Source organism: Prionailurus viverrinus, chromosome D4 (genome assembly GCF_022837055.1).
Source record: "Prionailurus viverrinus isolate Anna chromosome D4, UM_Priviv_1.0, whole genome shotgun sequence".
Lineage (NCBI taxonomy): Eukaryota > Metazoa > Chordata > Mammalia > Carnivora > Felidae > Prionailurus > Prionailurus viverrinus.
The window spans coordinates 32,594,159-32,614,612 of NC_062573.1; the positions used below are offsets into that span (position 1 = coordinate 32,594,159).

The 20,454-nt window shown below is 40.8% G+C and overlaps 2 protein-coding genes across 2 annotated transcripts in view; one reads left to right on the plus strand and one right to left on the minus strand.

The window, feature by feature from the left end:
* Positions 1–5,861: 5,861 nt before the first annotated feature.
* On the minus strand, positions 5,862–16,611 carry DNAJA1 (DnaJ heat shock protein family (Hsp40) member A1). The gene is made up of 9 exons (XM_047830689.1): positions 16,459–16,611; positions 15,235–15,376; positions 14,882–15,059; positions 12,723–12,827; positions 11,393–11,620; positions 9,527–9,641; positions 7,749–7,864; positions 7,360–7,460; positions 5,862–6,493 (listed from the first exon to the last, which is right to left on the minus strand). Exons 2-9 carry the CDS (start codon positions 15,364–15,366, stop codon positions 6,275–6,277), a joined length of 1,194 nt encoding a protein of 397 aa, XP_047686645.1. The 5' UTR covers positions 15,367–15,376; positions 16,459–16,611; the 3' UTR covers positions 5,862–6,274.
* Positions 15,632–20,454, plus strand: part of APTX (aprataxin) — a 338,894-nt gene continuing 334,071 nt past the window's right edge. Inside the window, exon 1 of the mRNA XM_047830691.1 lies at positions 15,632–16,460. The gene's annotated coding sequence lies outside the window, so the exon portion shown is untranslated. The remainder of the gene's footprint in view (positions 16,461–20,454) is intronic.

The window sequence follows — 20,454 nt, forward strand, 5'->3', positions numbered from 1 at the left end:
TGTCATTTCAAGAAAGTGAGACCTTATTTGTGTAGACCTTTTATGTCTCCTTTTAAGTTTAGCACTCATTAGGTACAAATGAGTGGGGAAAGTTTTTTAAATGATTTACATTGTTGGGGCACCTTGGTGGCTCAGTCGGTTAAGTGTCCGACTTGTGGTTTCAGCTCAGGTCATGATCTTGCGGTTTGTGAGTGCGAGCCCCACATCAGGCTCTGCGTTGGCAGTGCAGAGCCTGCTTGGGATTCTCTCCCTCTCTGCCCCTCCCCTGCTCGCTCTCTTTCTCAAAATAAACAAACTTAAAAAAACAAAGTTTTATAGTGTTCTAATTTGCCTTTGAGTGAAATATAGCCTGATCCTTTGCCTGGCACAATAATGCTCAATATTGGCTGAATTAATCCTTGGCAGCACTAAGAAATCCCTCTTCCTCAGTCATATTCCCAAAACTTTTTTTTCCTTTTGCCATTAAACCTGCAGCTTTTTGACAGTGTATGCCATTTTGAGTTAAACATTAGCCATAAATCCATGAATTCAAGTGAATGTAGTTTCACAGCCCAGTGAAAAGTTTTCATGTAAGAAGTTTAAGGTGGAAAGAGGAAACAGCTTGTGCTAAGAATCCTTTAGAAATATCTTCAAGAAATTGGGATTTTATATTTAGCCCATGACCTTGTGAATGGTTGAGCAGTACTGTTAAGAATGAGAAACAACAGGCCTAAAGTGGAGTCCCTTGTGCTGGCCTTGTGCTAAGCTCCACACTGGCCAAGATTTAATACCTACCCAAACTGCAGTTTCGGCCTGTCCCAGGACTGTAATCATTAACCAGTGAATCTGGAATTCAGTATTTATGAGGTAATCTACCTGATAGACCCCCTCTGGCCCCCATAGGAAGGTAACCTTGCCTGAAACAATCCACACTTGTTAGAGATCTCCTTTTCCCACCCCCTTCTGTGTATAAAAGCCTTTTGTTCTGTGCAGTTCTTCAGTGCTCCTGTTAGATGGGATGCTGCTGGATTCATTAACTGCTGAAGTAAGTCAATTGGATCTCAAAATTTACTCAGTTGAATTTTGTTTTTTTAACAGTAACTTTGTGCTCACGAAGAACAAGAATCTAGTTGGTCAGCACATGTTCACTTATTCCTTCTTGGAATTTTATCAAACATCTGTTCTTGTACCTAGTGCTGAAGATGGCTTAGTAAGACCGGTTCCTGTCAGAACAGGGAAGAAATGCCAGCTAAAAGGTGTAATTGAAATGGTGGGATAGGAGAAGGGCACCTGATAATAAGCCCCACTGAGTTAGGAAAGGCTTCCTGAAGTTGACCATAAAAGGACCAGCAGGAGCTGTGGGTGAAGGGGTTTGGTGGTCAAAGTTAGCTGAAGGAGACTTCCAGGCACTGCAGTGTGGGATTCTTGCAATGCATGCAGTGTCTTGGGAGACCAGGTGAAGAGAAGCCTGGATTGAGAGTCATTAAATGTACCTTTTTTCTTAAATGAATTAACATAACAAAAGTAAAAAAAAATTAAGTCTTCCGCCTTTCCCAGGAAACCCTTGTGCAACTGTCTGTAACTTCCTTTTGTACAAACCTAAAAGGTATTTGCACTTACTCTGCACATAGCTTTTCTTATGGGAGGAGCCCCAGGGACTGAAGCTGAGGTGAGAGAAGGGCCACCCTGGCTTCTGGACTCCCATGCCAGCCCGTACCACTGTCCAGCTCTCTGTGAGCTGCTTGAGGGCCTTAGACCCTCTAGGCACACAGTGGGGTCTCTGTGCCCTTGTTCCAGGTCTGGGTAAAGAAGAGCAGTGCTGGAACCTGGCTGGCCTGCATCGTTGGGCTAGGGAGTCTCTGATGAGCTGTGGGTGCTGTGCACTGGCTGGAGCCAACTGTCAGAGGCTGGAGGTGTCTGTCTGATGGTACCACTGGACTGCTTTTTCACTTTACAAAGAGATGGCAGAGATCATGTTTGTTGGCCTCTTAACCAGTATCAACGGGAGAGGATAAGCAAATGGGAGTTTGATGGCAGTAACCAATGGCATACAGCGGTCCCTCATCTGGTTTCAGTTACATGCAGGCAACTGCGGCCCGAAAGCAGATGATCCTCCTCCTGACTTAGCATCAGAAAATCAAATGGAACCTAACAGCATGTCATAATGCTTTAATCATTCACCTCTCTTCATCTCATGTGGACATTTCATCTCACATCATCACAACGGTGAGTACAGTACTATTTTGAGACCACATTCACCTTTTATTACAGTATGTTCTTATAATTGTTCTATTTTGTTTTTCTATTAATCTTACTGTGCTAAATTTATAAGCATTATAGGTAGGTATGTATGTATAGGGAGAAACAGTGCATAGTGCTCAGGACTCTTCTAGGTTTCAGACCTCCACTGGGGGTCCTGGAACATATCCAAACTGTGTGGCAGGGTGGGGGCAGAGGTGGACACCCGCATTCTTACGAAAACATGTTCCATCAGGTAGCTAGGAAAGTAGGTACTCTGCTGCAGCCTACAGATACAACTGGTATTTGTCTCCAGCACTTACAACTTAAAATACACAGCAGTAAAGTTTCCTTCAGTAGGGTAAGGATATTTGCCCTATTCCCCATTCAGTTGTTAAATTTGTATTTCTGGGGGCACCTGGGTGGCTCAGTTAAGTGTCCAACCCTTGATTTCCACTCAGGTCATGAGTTTTGTGGGTTTGAGCCCGTCAGCAACTGGGCTATCAGCACAGAGCCTGTTTGGCTCTCTCTGCCCTTTCCCCATTGGTTTCTCTCAAAATAAAAAAATAAATTTGTGACTCTGGATACATTGAAATCTGAGGATGGGATTTCAAGGCAACCTTTCTTTAAATCTCAGGTACAATTATTTTCTTCAGTTGCTTTTCAACTTGTACTAAAAGCCCTTCCTTCCTATGTAAGCAGCCCTGTTTAATTCTCTGAATTACTCTTATGAAGTACAGCCTATTATGGTTTCCATAATACACATGAAGAAAGGGACTTCCAGAGGTTCCCATACCTTGTTCATGGAGCACACACTGAAAGCCAGGTGCAATTCCAAAGCTCAATTTCTTTATTCTTTGAATCTGGCTGTTAGCTGCTTCTCTTTAGGTCTGGGAACAGGCAAAGAATGCATGAATTGTGTCTCCACAATCCATTACAATTTATTTACCTAACCCGGCCACAGGAAGTGAGATGAGTAAAAGCACTGAATGACAACTGGGACTGCAGTTTTTACCGTTAACTTACTTGGGCCAGAGCAGTGGTTCTGTCATCCAGTAAATAAATCAAAGGTAAATTTTCAGGTCCTGTCCCTGACCTATGGAATCTGCAATCGTGGCACTGGGGCTCATCAACCTTACTGTTTTGAGATCCAGAACACTAGAGGGCAGTTTCTCCACTCCTAAAATGGATGTTTTGATTCTTGTTCTGCCTCACAAGGTTGTAGATATAACCCAGTTAAGTGGTAACTGTTCAGGACTTAAGAAACCCTTGAAAAGAGCATCTTTATTTTGCTGTAGCTTGTTAGCAGTTTCATTCACTGTATTTTTACACCCTACATTTTTCCTACATTATTTCAAAAAAGATATTGTGATGAAGTGTACATCTAAGCTGGGAAGCTCCCTGGTCTGAGCCTCAAACTTCTAACTGCAGTGTCAAAGGCTGCCATTATTGGACTCTTACCAATGCATTATCCTAGATGGTTAATAGGACTATGTCCCTATGTTGGTAGTGTTAAACTTTGGCTGTTGATAAACATCTTGGTGCTTAAGCTACTACACCCAGCTCCATGATGTTAAAATCCTGGCGTGGGGTGGGGGTGGGGCTCACGTTTTTAGTTTCCCAGGTAACTAAGTGTAGCCAAGGTTGAGAAGCAGTACCATATGCAGAAAAGACCTGATGCTAATTTCACATACAGGAAGATCTGCCACCATGTTCCATTAGCACCCTCATGGGACATTCTTATTCCCTACAAGTATGAGTGGATGGGGAAGGCATCAGAGCAAGCATTAGTGCTAGGGCCAGGAACTCCACTTGTGTGGATGCACATGCATTCCTGTAGCAGACTTGGTCAGAGCTGTTAAGAGATGACCTTGGTCCAAGTTCTCAGGGGCAGCTTTTAAACTACAAACGGTTTCTGCCTTTCCTGGTTAACTATTTCCTTTTCAGATTTCTATCTTTCTTTTATTTTTATACTGTATAATTCAGTAGCATTGCATTAATAACATTCACAACCTTGTAGAACCATCACTGTTTATCTAAAACTTTATCACAACCAATTAAGCATTAACCATTCATTCCTCTTCCCCCTAGCCCTTGGTAACTGGTGTATGAATTTGCCTTGATAGGTCATTTAAGTACACATACAATAATTTGTCCTGTCACACACGCACCATCACATTTTGTCTATTAGTTGGGTATGGGTTTGCTCCTCCTTGGCTACTGTGAATTTTACAGATAACACTGGCAACAAGTATCTCACTTAGCCAAGGAGTCAATTACTAACTGTAGGCTCTTTGAGAAACTGCTCAACTTTTACACCATTTTACATTCCTACCAATGAGGTACCGGGTTCCAATTTCTCCACGGTTTCACCTATTTTCATTTTGGATTAGTAGGTGTGAAGTAGTATTTCACTGTGGTTGTAATTTATAGTTGCCCTCAATGACTGATGTTAAACATGAGGATTTCAATTTTTTAAGATGTTATATGTATTACAACTCAGGGTTCTTTGGAGAAATTTAAGATTTCTGGTCATACTTTGTTGTGCTTTCCTGAGTACCTGGCATCATACCCAAACACAAGGGTAGCTGTATGGTACTGACTAAAAATGACAATCTAAAAATAACAGGTTATTAATTATTTCACTATGACAAACACTGCAAGTGTGAAAACTTTGTTTTAGTTTCTCCTTTTTAACTCAAATGTGCTCTATGAGGGGAACTTAGATGTGGGCCACTTCTGGAGAAATGTTTAACCTTACTGATTACAGGAGATGCAGGAGAATCAGGATAAATGGGTAAAAACTTTCACATTTTCACACCAGTGTTTGCAAAGTTTTTAAAAACCCTTTTGGCTCATTACTTACCCCTCACCCACTTTCACTCCCCACCCTTGTTTAACATTCAACTATAGTTAAGTACCATTTTCAATTACCCATTTAACTAGTTAAATGACAAATTACCTATCTTAATTAATGAAAAGCCAATGCTTTTAATCTAGGGGAAAAAAAAGCCTGTAGTGACACACTGGAAATGCTTTGTAATCAGTATATTAAGGAGACATTCATACATTTCAAGAATTGCTTAATTCTGATATCCAGATTTAAGCTTGTGAACATGACTTTTAAACATACAATTAAAGCTATTCATCATAATTTGCTATACTACCAACATTAAATTACAGTTACTTCGGAGCGTAAGTTAAATTGTTTAAAGTAAGCCTGTAACATACCTAAAAAACACCTTCCTAGCTCATACATGCAAATTTACTTTTCTGTGTAAATATCTCTTCACTCTAAGTTACCCTGCTCCCGAAGTCACTACTCTGAAGCTTATCATGGTCCAAAGAGAAGGAAAAAAAGTGTAACCAGGACTGGTGTGTGTATGTATGTGTATATATATATATATATATATATGTAAAATATATATATATGAAAAAAAAGATGGCACAGAAGGGAATGCAGTTCTACAAGTGCAAGCCCTCAAACAGCAGATTATGATAAACCCCTTCTTAAGGTGTCCTTTCCACCACTGATATCACAGGCCAAATTACACAGCATGCCATCTTTAAGTAACAGTTGAGGCAACAGAATAAATGCAGAAGCATCACAATGAATCCCACTTAATAGAACTACAGACCAACACTTCTCTACAAATTCTTTTTCAGATTGCCAATTAAACACAAGTTTCAACTTTATAGCTTAACAATTAAGGGTCATACACTGAAGTCAATACATTTACCTAGCATTTTCAGTCTAAACTAGTTCATGTACATAGAGCTGAAATCAATTACAACGTCGGGCCTCTAACAAATGCTAGGGGAGATTTTTTAAAAGTAGTTTTTACAAGTATTAAACTTATCTTGCACACTGAATTCATCATACATACAGGGCAAAGTCAGAGCTTTTATATTTTTTATTCTTCATTTAACTTTTAAAACACTACTATAGTTGAATATTAAAACAAAAACAATAATAGCAAGTAGTGAGCTATGATTATAGTCCTTCATTCGTTCACTACTGCATATAAAATGCCAGCAGTGTTCTTCACTGGCCCCATTAAGAGGTCTGACACTGAACACCTCCCCTGGGGTGATGTTCATCATCCTCATACGCTTCTCCATTGTAATGGCGCCTTCTTTCCTGATTTGGATCAAAGTCCACCAGTTCTACCTGGTCCATTTCATCAGTCTCTTCTACTTCCTTCCTCTCAGGTAGGAGCTTTTCCAGCAAAGACAGTTTATCAGGAGAGAGAAAGCCATTCTCAGGGAAGTTTACCTATAAAAAGAAATCTCCACTGTAAGTTCCATTTGATTTACTTAACCAAGTAGCTCCTTAGACATATTACCATTGACCCATTTTCCCCAGAAAAACACTTGAGAACATTATCTTTTGGTGAATCTGCCAATCCCAAGTTAGAACACATGTTCTAAAAGGCACAAAAACATCTAGCTAGTATAGCCTTAACTAGAATTTAAGGCATTAAAAAAAAAAAAAAACCCTCATCGGAGTAAAACTGCACTGTGATGATTATGGTTCTATTCAGCCAATGTAAGAACCCACACTAAAACATACTAATTCCTTGTAACAGAATTTAAACAAAGCTATTCATCCTCACAAAAGCAGTCTTTCTTTTCCCAAAAATGTTTAAGTTTCTTAAAAAGTATACTTTTGAGACAGAGCATGAGTAGGGGAGGGGCAGAGAGACAGGGAGACAGAATCCGAAGCAGGCTTCAGGCTGAGCTGTCAGCAGAGCCCAATATGGGGCTCGACCAATCAACTGCGACATCATGATCTGAGCTGAAGTCGGACACTTAACCGACCAAGCCACCCAGGCAACCCCAAAAATGTTTTTAATAAAAGCTGTATTTGTTGGTCAAGGGCCAATTTAAGATTGAAAAAAAATGGTTGGGGGTTGCTTTATGAACCATCCTATTAACCAAGCACTGTAGTATTTTGCCAAAAACTCACAATGGCTAAGTACTTCTGCTGAACTAAATATAAGATCCTAATTATAGCCTTGTGTTAGCTCATTTCTTCCTGAACAAGAGACTATAATGTGCTTTACCATCCAGAAATGTAATTCTGTTATATTTTAATAAGCTAATCATTGTCAAGTATTCCCAGGCTACTTTATAGCTTACCTTAAATTCGATGATTAGGCGACCCTTTTCGTATGGTCTACGATAAATTGGCATGCCTTCATTCAGCACACACTTGATATCTCCATGCTTGACAATCTGACCTAAAAACATAGAAGCCAAGTTTTATTAAATACAGTCACATTTTTATGAGGCGGGGAAAATAAAGAGTAATGTCCTAGCTCACTGACAGGAATAAATATATGTGAAGCAATCCAATTACCTTTCAGTTTTTAGGGGCTTCCTTAAGAAACCCAATTACCATACAATTTCAGCTCAGCTCAGGGAGAGACTTAACTGAACAAGTAATTATACTAGTTTTCTCAGTGCCTATATACTAGCTAGCAGCAGACCGCGAAAATACTCTGACAAGCTCATCTAAGTTATCATACCTGGATGAGAGGTAATGACAATGGTTCTGTTGTCTAGAGTAGATATTGGCTTTTGAAACCCGCACAGTGCTTCAACCAGCTGTATGTCCATACACATGAAAAGATCCTCTCCTCGCCTGTTATCAACATAAATATGACATACACTCAATTCTCTCAAATCACCAGTGATTAGAAGTACCACAGTAGGCAAATCCGTTTTTTTTTTTTTTTTCCAACGTTTATTTATTTTTGGGATAGAGAGAGACAGAGCATGAACGGGGGAGGGGCAGAGAGAGGGAGACACAGAATTGGAAACAGGCTCCAGGCTCTGAGCCATCAGCCCAGAGCCTGACGCGGGGCTCGAACTCACAGAGCGCGAGATCGTGACCTGGCTGAAGTTGGACGCTTAACCGACTGCGCCACCCAGGCGCCCCGGCAAATCCGTTTTCTTAACAGCAAGCAAGGGTATCTTTCACAAAAAAAAAGTCCTTTCTCTCCCAATTCTCAAAACAGCTGTGATCTAGAAACAGCAACCCTGCCAACCATTTCCTGGGTAAGAATTTAGAATCTTTCCACTCATTCTAGGTAGCCTCTACTACTTATCCCCATTACCTAATTTTAAATCTGGTTTCTTAACAAGGGGAAAAAAATTTTCCCACAACAGTGCAGCTTAAAAAAAAAAAAAGTGCTGATATTAAGAAGGAAAGGACATAGTGTGAGGCAGAACAGACTCCCAACTGGGTCCTGGATTTAGGTTCTGTGAAATTAAATAATGGGGATGACCAATTCCAAATGATAAAAGAATTTTTTACTGACCTACATGAATTACTAATATAGTGCTTTGCATTATTATGAAATACTTTTTGTATTTTATATAGCCCACTTACTCCTTGTGCTTAGACTTTCTTTTCCAGTTCATATTAGTAAAATAACTTATCCACAGAATACTCTCCAAATAAAACTTGTAGATTCAGGGGTGCCTGGGTGGCTCCGTTGGTTAAGCATCTGACTCTTGATTTCAGCTCAGGTCAACAGTTTCTGAGTTCGAGCCCCACATCGGGCTCTGTGGTGACAGCACAGACCCTGCTTAGGATTGTTTCCCCCCTCTCTCTCAAAAGCAAGCATTAAACAAACACAAACAAAACTAGTAGATTCACCTCAAATGACCCCATCAAAATCCTGACTTTGATAGCATTTCCCATTATTTAAGACACTTATAGGAATGTTCTTTTTCACTAACTCAAAACCAGTTCCTTCATGTCATTCCCAACAGATTTATAGGATCCCTACTCTCGTCCAAAGCTTTAAATTAGCAATCGCTATATATTTAACACATGGGTTAGCAAATCCTTATTCTTAACTGTAAGAGCATAAACAGTATCATTTCAAAGCAACAGACCTCAATTTATATACTAATTTAGTTTTCTACAGAGAAGTTTCTATACATTTATTTACAATTAAAAGCAACTCAACTTACCACAAACTCTGGACTAAAAGGGGCAAAAGGTTTAGGTCATTTCAAATTAACTGCTTACACAAAGACTATTTATATTCATACAAAACACTTCTTAAAAAAAAGCATATCCTTTAGGTAACGATTTACCTAAATTTACCCAAAAACCAAAATCTGATCTTTGTTTGTAGCCTACTGAAACAATGGCTAACAGCCTTTTAGAAAAGATACCACATATAACCTAACTCTACTACACTTTTCTACAGTATTTCCAGTAAGTTTTTAGAGTAATGAAAAGCACATTTAAAAAAATCCAATTTGTCAGTTTGAGTAATTAAGTTTTTACCTAGTAAAAACAGCATGGTCCTTCTGATCTAAAACAATGATAATATCTCCTGGTTCCAGTCCAGGTTCTTGGTCTCCTTCACCATGGAATGTTATCTTCTGGCCATCTTTCATGCCTAAAAACAAAAGATTAGTTTTACACTCTTATTTAACATCCAACTAATGTCAGAATCTTTATTAAGAAATTGTTGCATGTTTGTGTATGCCTGAAAAAAATGCTCAAGTCTTTGTGGATGCTAAATTTACTGAAATGACTAAGAATGCCCACATGATTCAATCAGGCCATTTTTTTTTACTGAAGAAAGTGATCATAGAGGAGAACACAAACCATAGACGCAAACCCACGTGAGGCTCCAAATCTCAGAGCTGCTATTTACTGCTAGCTGGATTACCCTGGGGAAGCAAGTTGCATAACATTCCAAAATAAATACCAACTTTCCCAGACACCTACCTCATCAGGACTGTTTCGAGGATTAAATAAAAAGGCCCATGCTGCCACCAAATCAGTTAACTGGCAAACATAACCATAATAATTAACAATAAACATTACTTATATCCAGCTTGTCTCCTGAACCAATCACTGAGGGGACCCAAACAAGAGCCACTGTTTTACATATTATGAAAGATATGAAACCCCTATTATGTAGCCAAAACCGTAATGAATATCCATCAAACTAGATCCAGCAGATCATTTCATGACTAATGCTTCATGTATTATAGTACCTTCACCCATGTTCCCCCCTCCATTTAAAAAAAATTCTTTTCAGTGCTTATTTTTGAGACAGAACATGAGCAGAGGAGGGGCAGAGAGGGAGACACAGAATCTGAAGCAGGCTCCTGGCTCTGAGCTGTCAGCAGAGCCAGATGCGGGGACATGGGGCTCGAACTCACGATTCGAACTGTAAGAGATCATGACCTGAAGGAAAACGGATGCTTAACTGACTGAGCCACTCAGACACCCTTCCCCCAATCCCTTTTTGAAGCAAAATCTAAATACGTGAGGATGTATCTCTAAAAAACTAAGAACTTAAACCACAATACCAGTATTACATAGAAGAAAAGGAACAGTTTGTCTTTATTCTTGAGGCCAAGTTGCTGTCTTGTTACAGCAGTGAAGCAATTCAACTGTACTTGGTTTTGCTCGATGTTCCACTACTGTAAAAAGCATGGATAAAAGCAGCAAATATGGCTTCACTTACAACTAATGCTCTCCTAAAAACACTGTTGGTAGCAAAAGGGATGTTCTATCAAAGCAAAAAAATCCAAACCTGACTACACATGGACCAACTGAGAGAGGAAAAGTGAAAGGAGGGCAGTACCATAAATCACACAAAACAACATTACAGAGGCATAAGTTAATGCAGATTTACGTAGTAATATGGAGTGAGGTTCATATGATCAACAATTCCGTATTAGTATGCACATTATGTAATAGTTTCATTTTAAATTAGCCATGTCTGAAAGACATTGCTACATGTTCATAAGTTCTTGTTTACCAGTTAAAACATGTTCATTAGTTTAGAACAATTTCAAGAAAATAGGAGACCCCCTGAATTCTTTACCTACACCCCCCTATCCTTAAAAGAAGGCACATCCTGGAGTGCCTGGTTGGTTCAGTCAGTGGAACCCATGACTCAATCTTTGAGCCCCACTGGTAAGTGTAGAGAATACTTAAAATCTTTACCAAAAAAAAAAAAAAAAAAAAAAAAGGCATATCCTTTAATCTAGCAGTTCCCAAGGAAATCGTTATTTCAGTTACAAGTGGAAGATCTAATGATTTAATAGAAGAAAATTAAGTTTAGAACACTATTCAATCATTTGCTGATATCAGTGTTCTATCAAAATAAGAAAGTGACTCAGAACTCACCTTTGTCAATATGAACTTCTAGAATCTTCTTTTCTCGAACTATCTTCCTTCCGTTGCAGCTTTTACATCTATCTTTAGGACTGATTCGTTCCCCATGGCCCTGGCACTCCATGCACACAGATTGAATTTGCTGAACCATTCCAGGTCCTATCTGATGAATTCTTATTTGCATTCCAGTACCTCGGCAATTGGGACAACATTCTACCGCTCCTTTCTTACCACCTCGGCCTAAACAGTTTAAAAAGAAATGTTGGAATTTAGTATTGGATATGATGAATGTTTTAATATTAATCAAAGTTCTTAAACACTACATTCAGTTTCCAAGGTTTGATGGAATGCTGTCCTAAAAATCTACAATTCAGCCTTTTTATATTTCACAAAATATAGCCACCACCAGCTTCAGTTAATAGATAACATTTTTACTGTCTTTCCAAAGAACCATTTCAGATTTAAAAAAAAATTTTTTTTGTTAATGTTTATGTTTGAGATAGAGACAGAACATGAATGGGGGAGGGTCAGAGAGAGAGGGAGACACAGAATCTGAAGCAGGCTCCAGGCTCTGAGCTGTCAGCCCAGAGTCCGATGCAGGGCTCGAACTCACGGACCGTGAAATGACCTGAGCTGAAGTCGGACGCTTAACCGACTGAGCCACCCAGGCGCCCCCAGATTTTTGTTTTAAACATGTGCTCCCAAAGCACAATTTTTAGGAATACTTTATCTGTGAGATGAGAACATTTTAAAGCATGTATTCTCTTTAGAAAATACCTTTATTTCAAACAAATAACTTAAGATTACATGTTCTCACCCAGAAACTGGTCTAAACAGTTAAGTGTCCAAAAAAGAAGACACTGTTTAAACCATTATTACAAATCAGGGAAGCCATTAGAATGACATAAGAGTTTTAAAGAGAACAGAAGTGTTCAACTCTGAATAATGTTGAGGAAAAAAAAGACACCACAAATTAGATTGATTCCAACTGTATTTAAAACATACAAGGGGCCCCTGAGTGGCTTAGTTGGTTAAGGTCCAACTTCAGCTCAGGTCATGATCTCATGTTTCAGGAGTTCAAGCCCCACATCAGGCTCTGTGCAGCAGAGCCTACTTCGGATCCTGTCTCCCTTTCTCCTTGCACCCCTCCCATCCATAATAAACAAACGTTAAAAAAAAAAAAGGAATAAAACACACACGTGGAAAAAGGTGGTGGATTCAGGAGGTTTTCTTCATACTTGTACTCTCCAAGATTTAGGTAGAGTACTGTCAGTTTTATTTATCTAGAAGAGCTTTGGTCTCATTTTCACTTATAGTAAAGGTGTGAAAAGACCATACATACCTTCACATTTGTCGCAAATCACATTCTTTTGCAGAGCTAGTTTTCTTGTTGCACCATTATATAAATCTTCTAAGGTTACAGAGAGCTGATGCACAACATTTTTACCTAGAATAAATGACAGCTCGTTAAAAATCTAAGAAATTTCTTATGTTTGTGTTCATTGCACTTTAAAAATAGTAAAGAATAATGAAAGACTAGTCTCACAGGACACATCTGTTGAGCACCTATCACATACATAGAAGTTGGCCACATTATCACACATGATCCACGAACTATGATGTGATTTCAGTTGAGGAAAACTGGGTGACATTGAATAATCTGCCCAAGGACATATTTGTGACCATCTTATAAACCATGCTAATCAAAAACCTCAACTGCAAAATCACTTGGGAAATCGATGTTATTTAAATAGGTTTCACAATAAATTAATCCAAACTGCATTTCTGTCCTAATATACTCTAAACCTTTCACTTAGTATGGTATTGAACATGGCCAACCATTTCTTCATCCAAAAATCCTTCAGCACACTGAGTTCCAACTAAGCAAAATTCGCCAGGAAAGCAGACATATTTATTCAGTCTCTACAGAAGGCTATTAATTTCCACTTCTTTCTGAAGTGTGGCATATTTACTTTTGGGGCAACAGTAGTTAAAGACTGTATTTCTCATACAGTCCTATTCAATACACCTACAACAATAAAAACATTTTATATCCATGATATCTAATACAGTAGCCACTAATCACGTGTAGCTGTTTAGCACCTAAGAATGGCTACTATAAAGAAATTTATTTAAATGTGGCCAGTGGCTATAAAGCAGCGCCATATCTCACCTTAAAATGTGAAATGGAAAAGAGATTGCATAAGGATACAAAGGCTACAAAGAAGTCACTTGCCAATAGTTAATTAATAAGTTCCTAGCTAATGATTCTTCCACAATGACTTTTATCCACCAGGAATGAGTACTGCCTTAAGCCTCAGTGAAAAACCTCCCTCACTCTTATCTGCAGAGCATGCCTAAAGAGTATTTTTACTTTCCAATGAAGCACCATTAACTGTATCCTTTTCCTCCTAGCTCCACCTTTGGTTCTGTATCAAATACAGGTCCATGTAGTTGATTCTGGCATGCTAAAAACTGCCCTTCTTTACCCTTTATAGATTTGAGACTACAGAGAAGGGAGAGCAAACAATTCCTGAAGTGTGACTTATCCTCCAGTTTCATGACCAAAAAACCTTTTAATGGGAGTCAGACTTTGCTAGTCCATTCCTTAAAAAAATAAAAAAAAAATAAAAAAAAAAAAAGGGGCGCCTGGGTGGCGCAGTCGGTTAAGCGTCCGACTTCAGCCAGGTCACGATCTCGCGGTCCGTGAGTTCGAGCCCCGCGTCGGGCTCTGGGCTGATGGCTCAGAGCCTGCAGCCTGTTTCAGATTCTGTGTCTCCCTCTCTCTCTGCCCCTCCCCCGTTCATGCTCTGTCTCTCTCTGTCCCAAAAATAAAAATAAACGTTGAAAAAAAAAAAAAAAAAGGAAAAAAAAAATTAAAAAAAAAAAAAACAAAAAAAACCCCCCAAAAAAACCCAGCTGTTTTTCTGTGGGACAAATCATCCTAAGTAATTAACTTTGATTACAAATTGTTTTAAGTTCCTTAACTACATTTTTGTTAAATGTTAGGGGTACATATTTTAAAATATTTTAAATTGAAGCGAGATTAAACAGACTGTAAGCTATTGGGACATAATAAAAGCTAATCCTGACTCTGATGCCTTGCTACATATGACCCTGAGGAAATTTTAAATTTCTGCACTTTAACTCACTTTGAACAAGGCCACCACCTCCAACTGGGCTGAAGGGTGGGGGAGGGGTCAAATATCTCTAAAAAGGGTTTTGAATACTATGTTCCTATACTCTATTCCTTTACCTAAAGGTTGCTAACCTTCCAAATGTCATACATATTGGAGAACTTTACAAGCACTTGTTAGAACTTGATTGACTTAGCTATTTTTGGTTACCTCTCACTTTAAAAAATTACATCAAAGTGGCAGTTTGTCAGTTTGCAACTTTATACCAACATGTAAACAAGCATTTCAAACAGATGATTTCTCAAGAATTTACTTTCACAAAGGGCTACTTTAATTTGCTGCATGTGGACTAGGTTATTCTTACCTCTCCTCTCTCTCTGCATCCTTCCTCCTCCTCCAAAAAACATATCAAAGATGTCCATGGGGGAGCCAAAACCACCACCTGCTCCACCTTCTTTAATTGCCTGTTCTCCTCCTTTGTCATATAATTCCCTTTTCTTCGCATCAGAGAGAACTTCATAAGCTTGAGAAATCTGTTTAAACTGTTTGAGAGAAAGAAAATTTCCCTTCAGAAAAAAAGTGCTGCAAAAACAATCACTGTATTACACATACTCATTGTCAGACTGCAATGGAAATAGTATATACCTGGCAAAGAATTACACAGCTACATTTAAGACTGAACACATAAAAAAAAAAAAGTAGGAGTACATCACTTACTTTCTCTCCTTCATTTGGATTCTTGTCAGGGTGGTACTTCAAAGCCAATTTCCTGTAAGCCTTTTTCAATTCTTCCTGGGTGGCATTGGGTTTGACCCCCAAAACATCATAGTAAGTAGTTTCTTTCACCATTTTCTACAGCCTGAAATAAAATGCAATTTTAACTTTCAACTATTAATTAGGAAAAGTCAGAATTAAGGCAGAGAAATCTTCTCTTTCCCAAATCTGATAGAACACTACCTTCCCTAACCTTCAGAGAAGGTAACAAATCCTTTGGTAATTCAGCGATAAATTCTTACTAAATATCAGCTAGTAATTATCAGGGAATAATTCACAGGCCTTTCTCTGTAGCAGCTGGTCCCCACTCTCCCACAGGAAAGCTCCATACTTAACGCCACTATTATCCGGATTCTTCCTGTTTCTTTCCCAGTATGACAGCAGTAATCAAAAAGAGCACCAATAGGCTCACTTCTTACGTTATCCTTATCTTCCGGTAAATCGGATAAGCCCTACACACCCTAGATAAAAAAACATTTGGACACGAGGGAGGAGGGAAAGGAGTGGTTTATGAAACTGATTTTAAGCCACCACGAAGCGAGCTCTCCCCCCGGCAATCTTAAGGGTGTTTCTCAATCAAAGAACTTATAGCATCTCTACTTTCACTACCGAACACCTCTCGCCCCCAGGAGTCAGCGTAGTTTCCATGGTGTTAGGTTGCCCCCTACGTTAGGTACAGACCGTTACGGTTTTCTTCCTCCCACCTGGGACCGAAGGGGTGGGAGAACCCCAGCCAGCCCTCAACAAAGAGGATCTCGGAGAAGCGACCGCAGCCTCCGCCCCGCTCCCTCCGCAGCCCCTCGCCCCCTGGCTCCTTCCGCGCGTGCGCGAATGGTCGCCCACCCCCAGCAAGCCGGAGCAGAGGGGACGCGGGGGCGCGCACGGAAGGGGGGTCGATTGGAAAGCTGAGGGCTCCAAGTCCTTGGGGACCTCGGGCTAAATAGAGTGGAAAATGCTTCAGGAAACATCTCGAGGCCACTCACCGCGTGCGGAAGACTGCTGCGGCAACCCACCAGCCCTCCCCAAAAGAAAATCGTGAATACAGGAACCGACAACCCTCCCGCCCACGCGGAGTCAACCGCCTCCGACCGCGGCTCCATCCGGCTTCCCCGTGCCGACAATGGCGCCGGCCTTGGGACGAGAGGAAGCGCGAGAGCTGAAACTCACCGGTGAGGGGGCCGAGGCCGGTGTGGGGGAGCGGGAAGGAGCGCGTTGCTGGGCGCAGCTCGGGCAGCCGCCGCTCCTCCGCTTTTCAGCGAGCGTTCTGGAAAGTTCCGCCCGGCGCGCCGCAGCCGTCGTCTTTTGTAGCCGAGTCCTGGCGCGTCACTCGACGGAAGTCCCGCCCCTTTCGCCGCTGCCACCGCCCCGCGGTTACCTAGGCAACGGCGCGGGGGCGCTCGGACTGGGAGGAGCTGTGCCGAAGGGCCTTGTGGGGGTGGGCGCAAGCCTTGGTTCCTGGCGCTCGTGGAACTTTCTGGAGTTCCTTCCTCCACCCAGTGGGCCGGGGAGCGCGGAAGTCTTGGGCGGGAGCGGAGATTGCTCAGGAGCGGTGCAGTACCCGGCCAATTCCGGAATCCCAAATGCGCGGGGCCGTGGCTGCGGCCTGTGATGGCGTGGAGGGCTTGGGAACAGAGCCCCGTGAGGGAGCTGAGTTCGGACCGAGAACCTCTCAGAACAAAGCCCTCCCTTCCTCCTCCCCGCCGGCCCCTCTTTTGCCTCTTTGGGCGTCTCTAACTGGCTTTGTTCCTCAGCCTTGAGATTCTGGAAGCCCGCTGGGGAAGAAATGCCGAGCAAAGGGGTTTGGGCTTGTTCTGGGCAACCTCACAGGCCTTGGATCTTGCTCCTTTTTACGCGTAGTCCGTGGCCTTGTAATCCATCAAGTTGCAAGTGGGAGGAGTTCTTTGTGAAAGTCCTGGCCCCTGTACACATGTTATTTGCCTTGGCCCTGGCTGTGTCCTACACGTTGGACACAGGGAAATGTTTGAAATGCCTTGGTGCAAACTTAGGACCTTGGACTCCTGGCCTGGCATTCACCCTGTTGGCTAGCGAGGGGCAGCAAGCGTGGCTAACAAGTCGTTTTAATTGACCTAAATTTTAAGCCCTACCAGTCTGTAAACTTGGGTTTACAGTCTGTAGAGTGAGTATATGCGCTTTCAAATGAGTCCAGGGGGCATAATGGAAAACGGAATCTGTTATATTCAGTAATCCCAAACATCGGAGTATCTACAACCAAAGAAGATGGAGATGCAATGATGAAACCTGGTTCATGTTGCGTAGACTTTAGTGGGGAACCGGACATGTCAATGGACTTAAGGGAACCACAAAATAGAGGTCAGCAGGGGAGAGACTCCTATATAAAATCTGATGGAACAGGGAAAGCGTCCATGGGAAAGCAGCAGTTGAGCTGAGTTTTAAAGAAGGGAGAAGAGCTTTCCCAGCAAAGGACAAAGCACAAGGGAAGGCTAAGGGGTGAAAGAATGTGATGCTTCTTGGAAATTGCAAGTAATTGGATACTGCCAGAGCTAAGGTTGCTGGTGGCCGGAGGCTAGTCTTCAGAGCTTTTTGGGGGAACACCCTTTTGATGTATCTTGCTAAGCGGAGGATTTTGAACTTTACTCTGGAGGCCTCCTGATGCGTACCTTTTTAGACTTAATAACTCTTTTGTTTAAACTGGGCACCCAGTCACACCAAACTACCTGCTGTTTTCCAAAAACGCTTTGCTTCTCTGTGCTTTTGCTCTGGCTGACAAGACCTAATCTTTTTTTTTTTTTTTTTTAGTGTTTCTCTTTGAGAGAGAGACCCAGAGCATGAGTGGGGGAGGGGCGGAGGGGCGGGGGGAGACACCGAATCTGAAGCAGGTTTTAGGCTCTGAGCTGTCAGCACAGAGCCCCACGCAGGGCACAAACCCACGAACCATGAGATCATGACCTGAGCCCATGTCAGATGCTTAACCGACTGAGCCACCCAGGTGCCCCTGACAAGACCTAATCTTTAGGTCTTGTCATTACCTTCTCGATTTATCAGCTCTGGTATAAACTTTTTTATTTTAACCACCACTTGTTAAAAGTCTAATACTGCCAGGCAGAGTACTAGGGTTTGGTAATATAAAGATCATTTAAATTATGTTCCCTGCCTTCAAGAATCTCATCACACAAAAAACGACGAATTGTGTTATAAATGCCAGTAAAGGAGTATTGAGGTGCTGAACTTTGCACCATGCAGATGGGTATCCCAGATCAAGAGACCAGCAAGTGTAAAAATATGAACAACTAATAGAGAACAGTAACAATAAATTTTGTTCATATGTTTTGAGGTGTTTTCGTTCTAAAACTCCGACTTTACCATGGTATAAACTATGCGTTTGTCAATCTAACATTGGTTAAGCATATAAGTAGAGTATATATATTAAATCACTTTGAGTTTCCCCAATAAATAGTACTAAGTCTAGTGTTTCTTAAATATTACTGTATTTAGTATTTCCTTTAGCCTCAGGAATTCAGTTGAAATTCCCACAACTTTGAGAAAGATGGAAGTCAACGTAAGGCTATAAAATGTGATATTGAAAATTCTTCTAAAACCTGCAAGCGAAGTGAGCTAAATTCTTTATTAAGAATAAAATAGGGGCCCCTGGGTGGCTCAGTCGGTTGAGCGTCTGACTTCGGCTCAGGTCATGATCTGACAGTTCATGAGTTTGAGCCCCGCGTCAGGCTCTGTGCTGACAGCTCAGAGCCTGGAGCCTGCTTCGGATTCTGTGTCTCCCTCTCTCTCTGCCCCTGTCCTGCTCTCCCCGCCGCCCCCCCCCCCAATGCTCTGTCTCTCTTTCCTTCAAAAATAAATAAAAACATTTTAAAAAATTTTTAAAAAAAGGGGGTATAAAAGTTGGTTTTAAGAAAAGGAAAACTATGTGCTTGTTTGCTTGTATGTGTATAGAATATTTCTCAAGGATATCCCAAAACTTGTCATATGGTTGCCTTTGGGGAGAGGAGAATGGGAGGGAGATATTTCACAATCTACCATTTTGTAACTTTGGAATGTTTATTTGTAGTATTTATTTTAAAAAATTAAACTTAAGGGGTGTCTGGGTGGCTTAGTCGGTTAAGTGTCCAACTCTTGATTTTGGTTCAGGCCATGATCTCATAGTTTTGTGAGTTTGAGCCCCATGTCCATGCAGAGCCTGCTTGGGATTTTCTATTTTTTTTTCTCTCTCTCTGCCCCTCCACTGCTTGAGTTTTGTCTCTCAAAATAAATAAATAAACTTAAAAAAATTTAAAAAGTGTAAAATTCTCTCCTGTCAACTGAAGCTTTGAACTAGTAATTTGTCACCCCAGTAGCAAAGTTGGGTAATTCTTGGTGGCCTTAAAACTGTCATCACATATGTTCTAATATTTTTCCTTCATAGAAACTTAATGATGCTAAAAATATGTCCTGCGGCATCTGGTGTCTCATTCGGTTAAGTGTTTGACTCTTGGTTTCAGTTCAGATCATGATCTTGAGGTTTGTGAGTTTGAGCCCCTCATTGGGTTCTGAGCTGACAGTGCAGAGTCCGCTTGTGGTTCTCTCTGTCTCCTCTCTCTGCTCCTCCCCTGCTCATGTGCTCTGTTTCTCTCTCTCTCTCAAAATAAATAAACATTAAAAAATTAATGAAAAAATAAAAATGTCTGCATGAAAAATCTAGCTTTTCAGTAAAAGAACTCAGCACTTTTAGGCATTCTTATTTACATAAAATAATATGAAAAGATTAGCAGTAAGTTAGTATGTGAGTTTTTTTGGTAAAGACATGGTATATCATACATGCTATTTGCAACTTGTACTTTTCACTTAATTTATTGTCATCGTGTCAGAATAAATAATTAATTTTTAAAAATGTATTTGTTTTTTGAGAGAACATGTGTGCACACATTCGCATGCAGTCAGGGGGAGAGACAGAAGGAGAAGGAGGGAGACGGTCTTAAGCAGGCTCCATGCTGAGTGAGGAGCCCAATGCAGGGCTTCATCTCACAACCATCAGACCATGACCTGAGCAGTAGTGGAGTCAGACGCTTAACTGACTGAGCCACCCAGGAGTCCCTTACCTTGTTATTTTTATTTTATTTATTTATTTATTTTTTTTTTTAAAGTTTATTTATTTTTGACAGAGACAGAGTGCAAGCATGAACAGGGGAG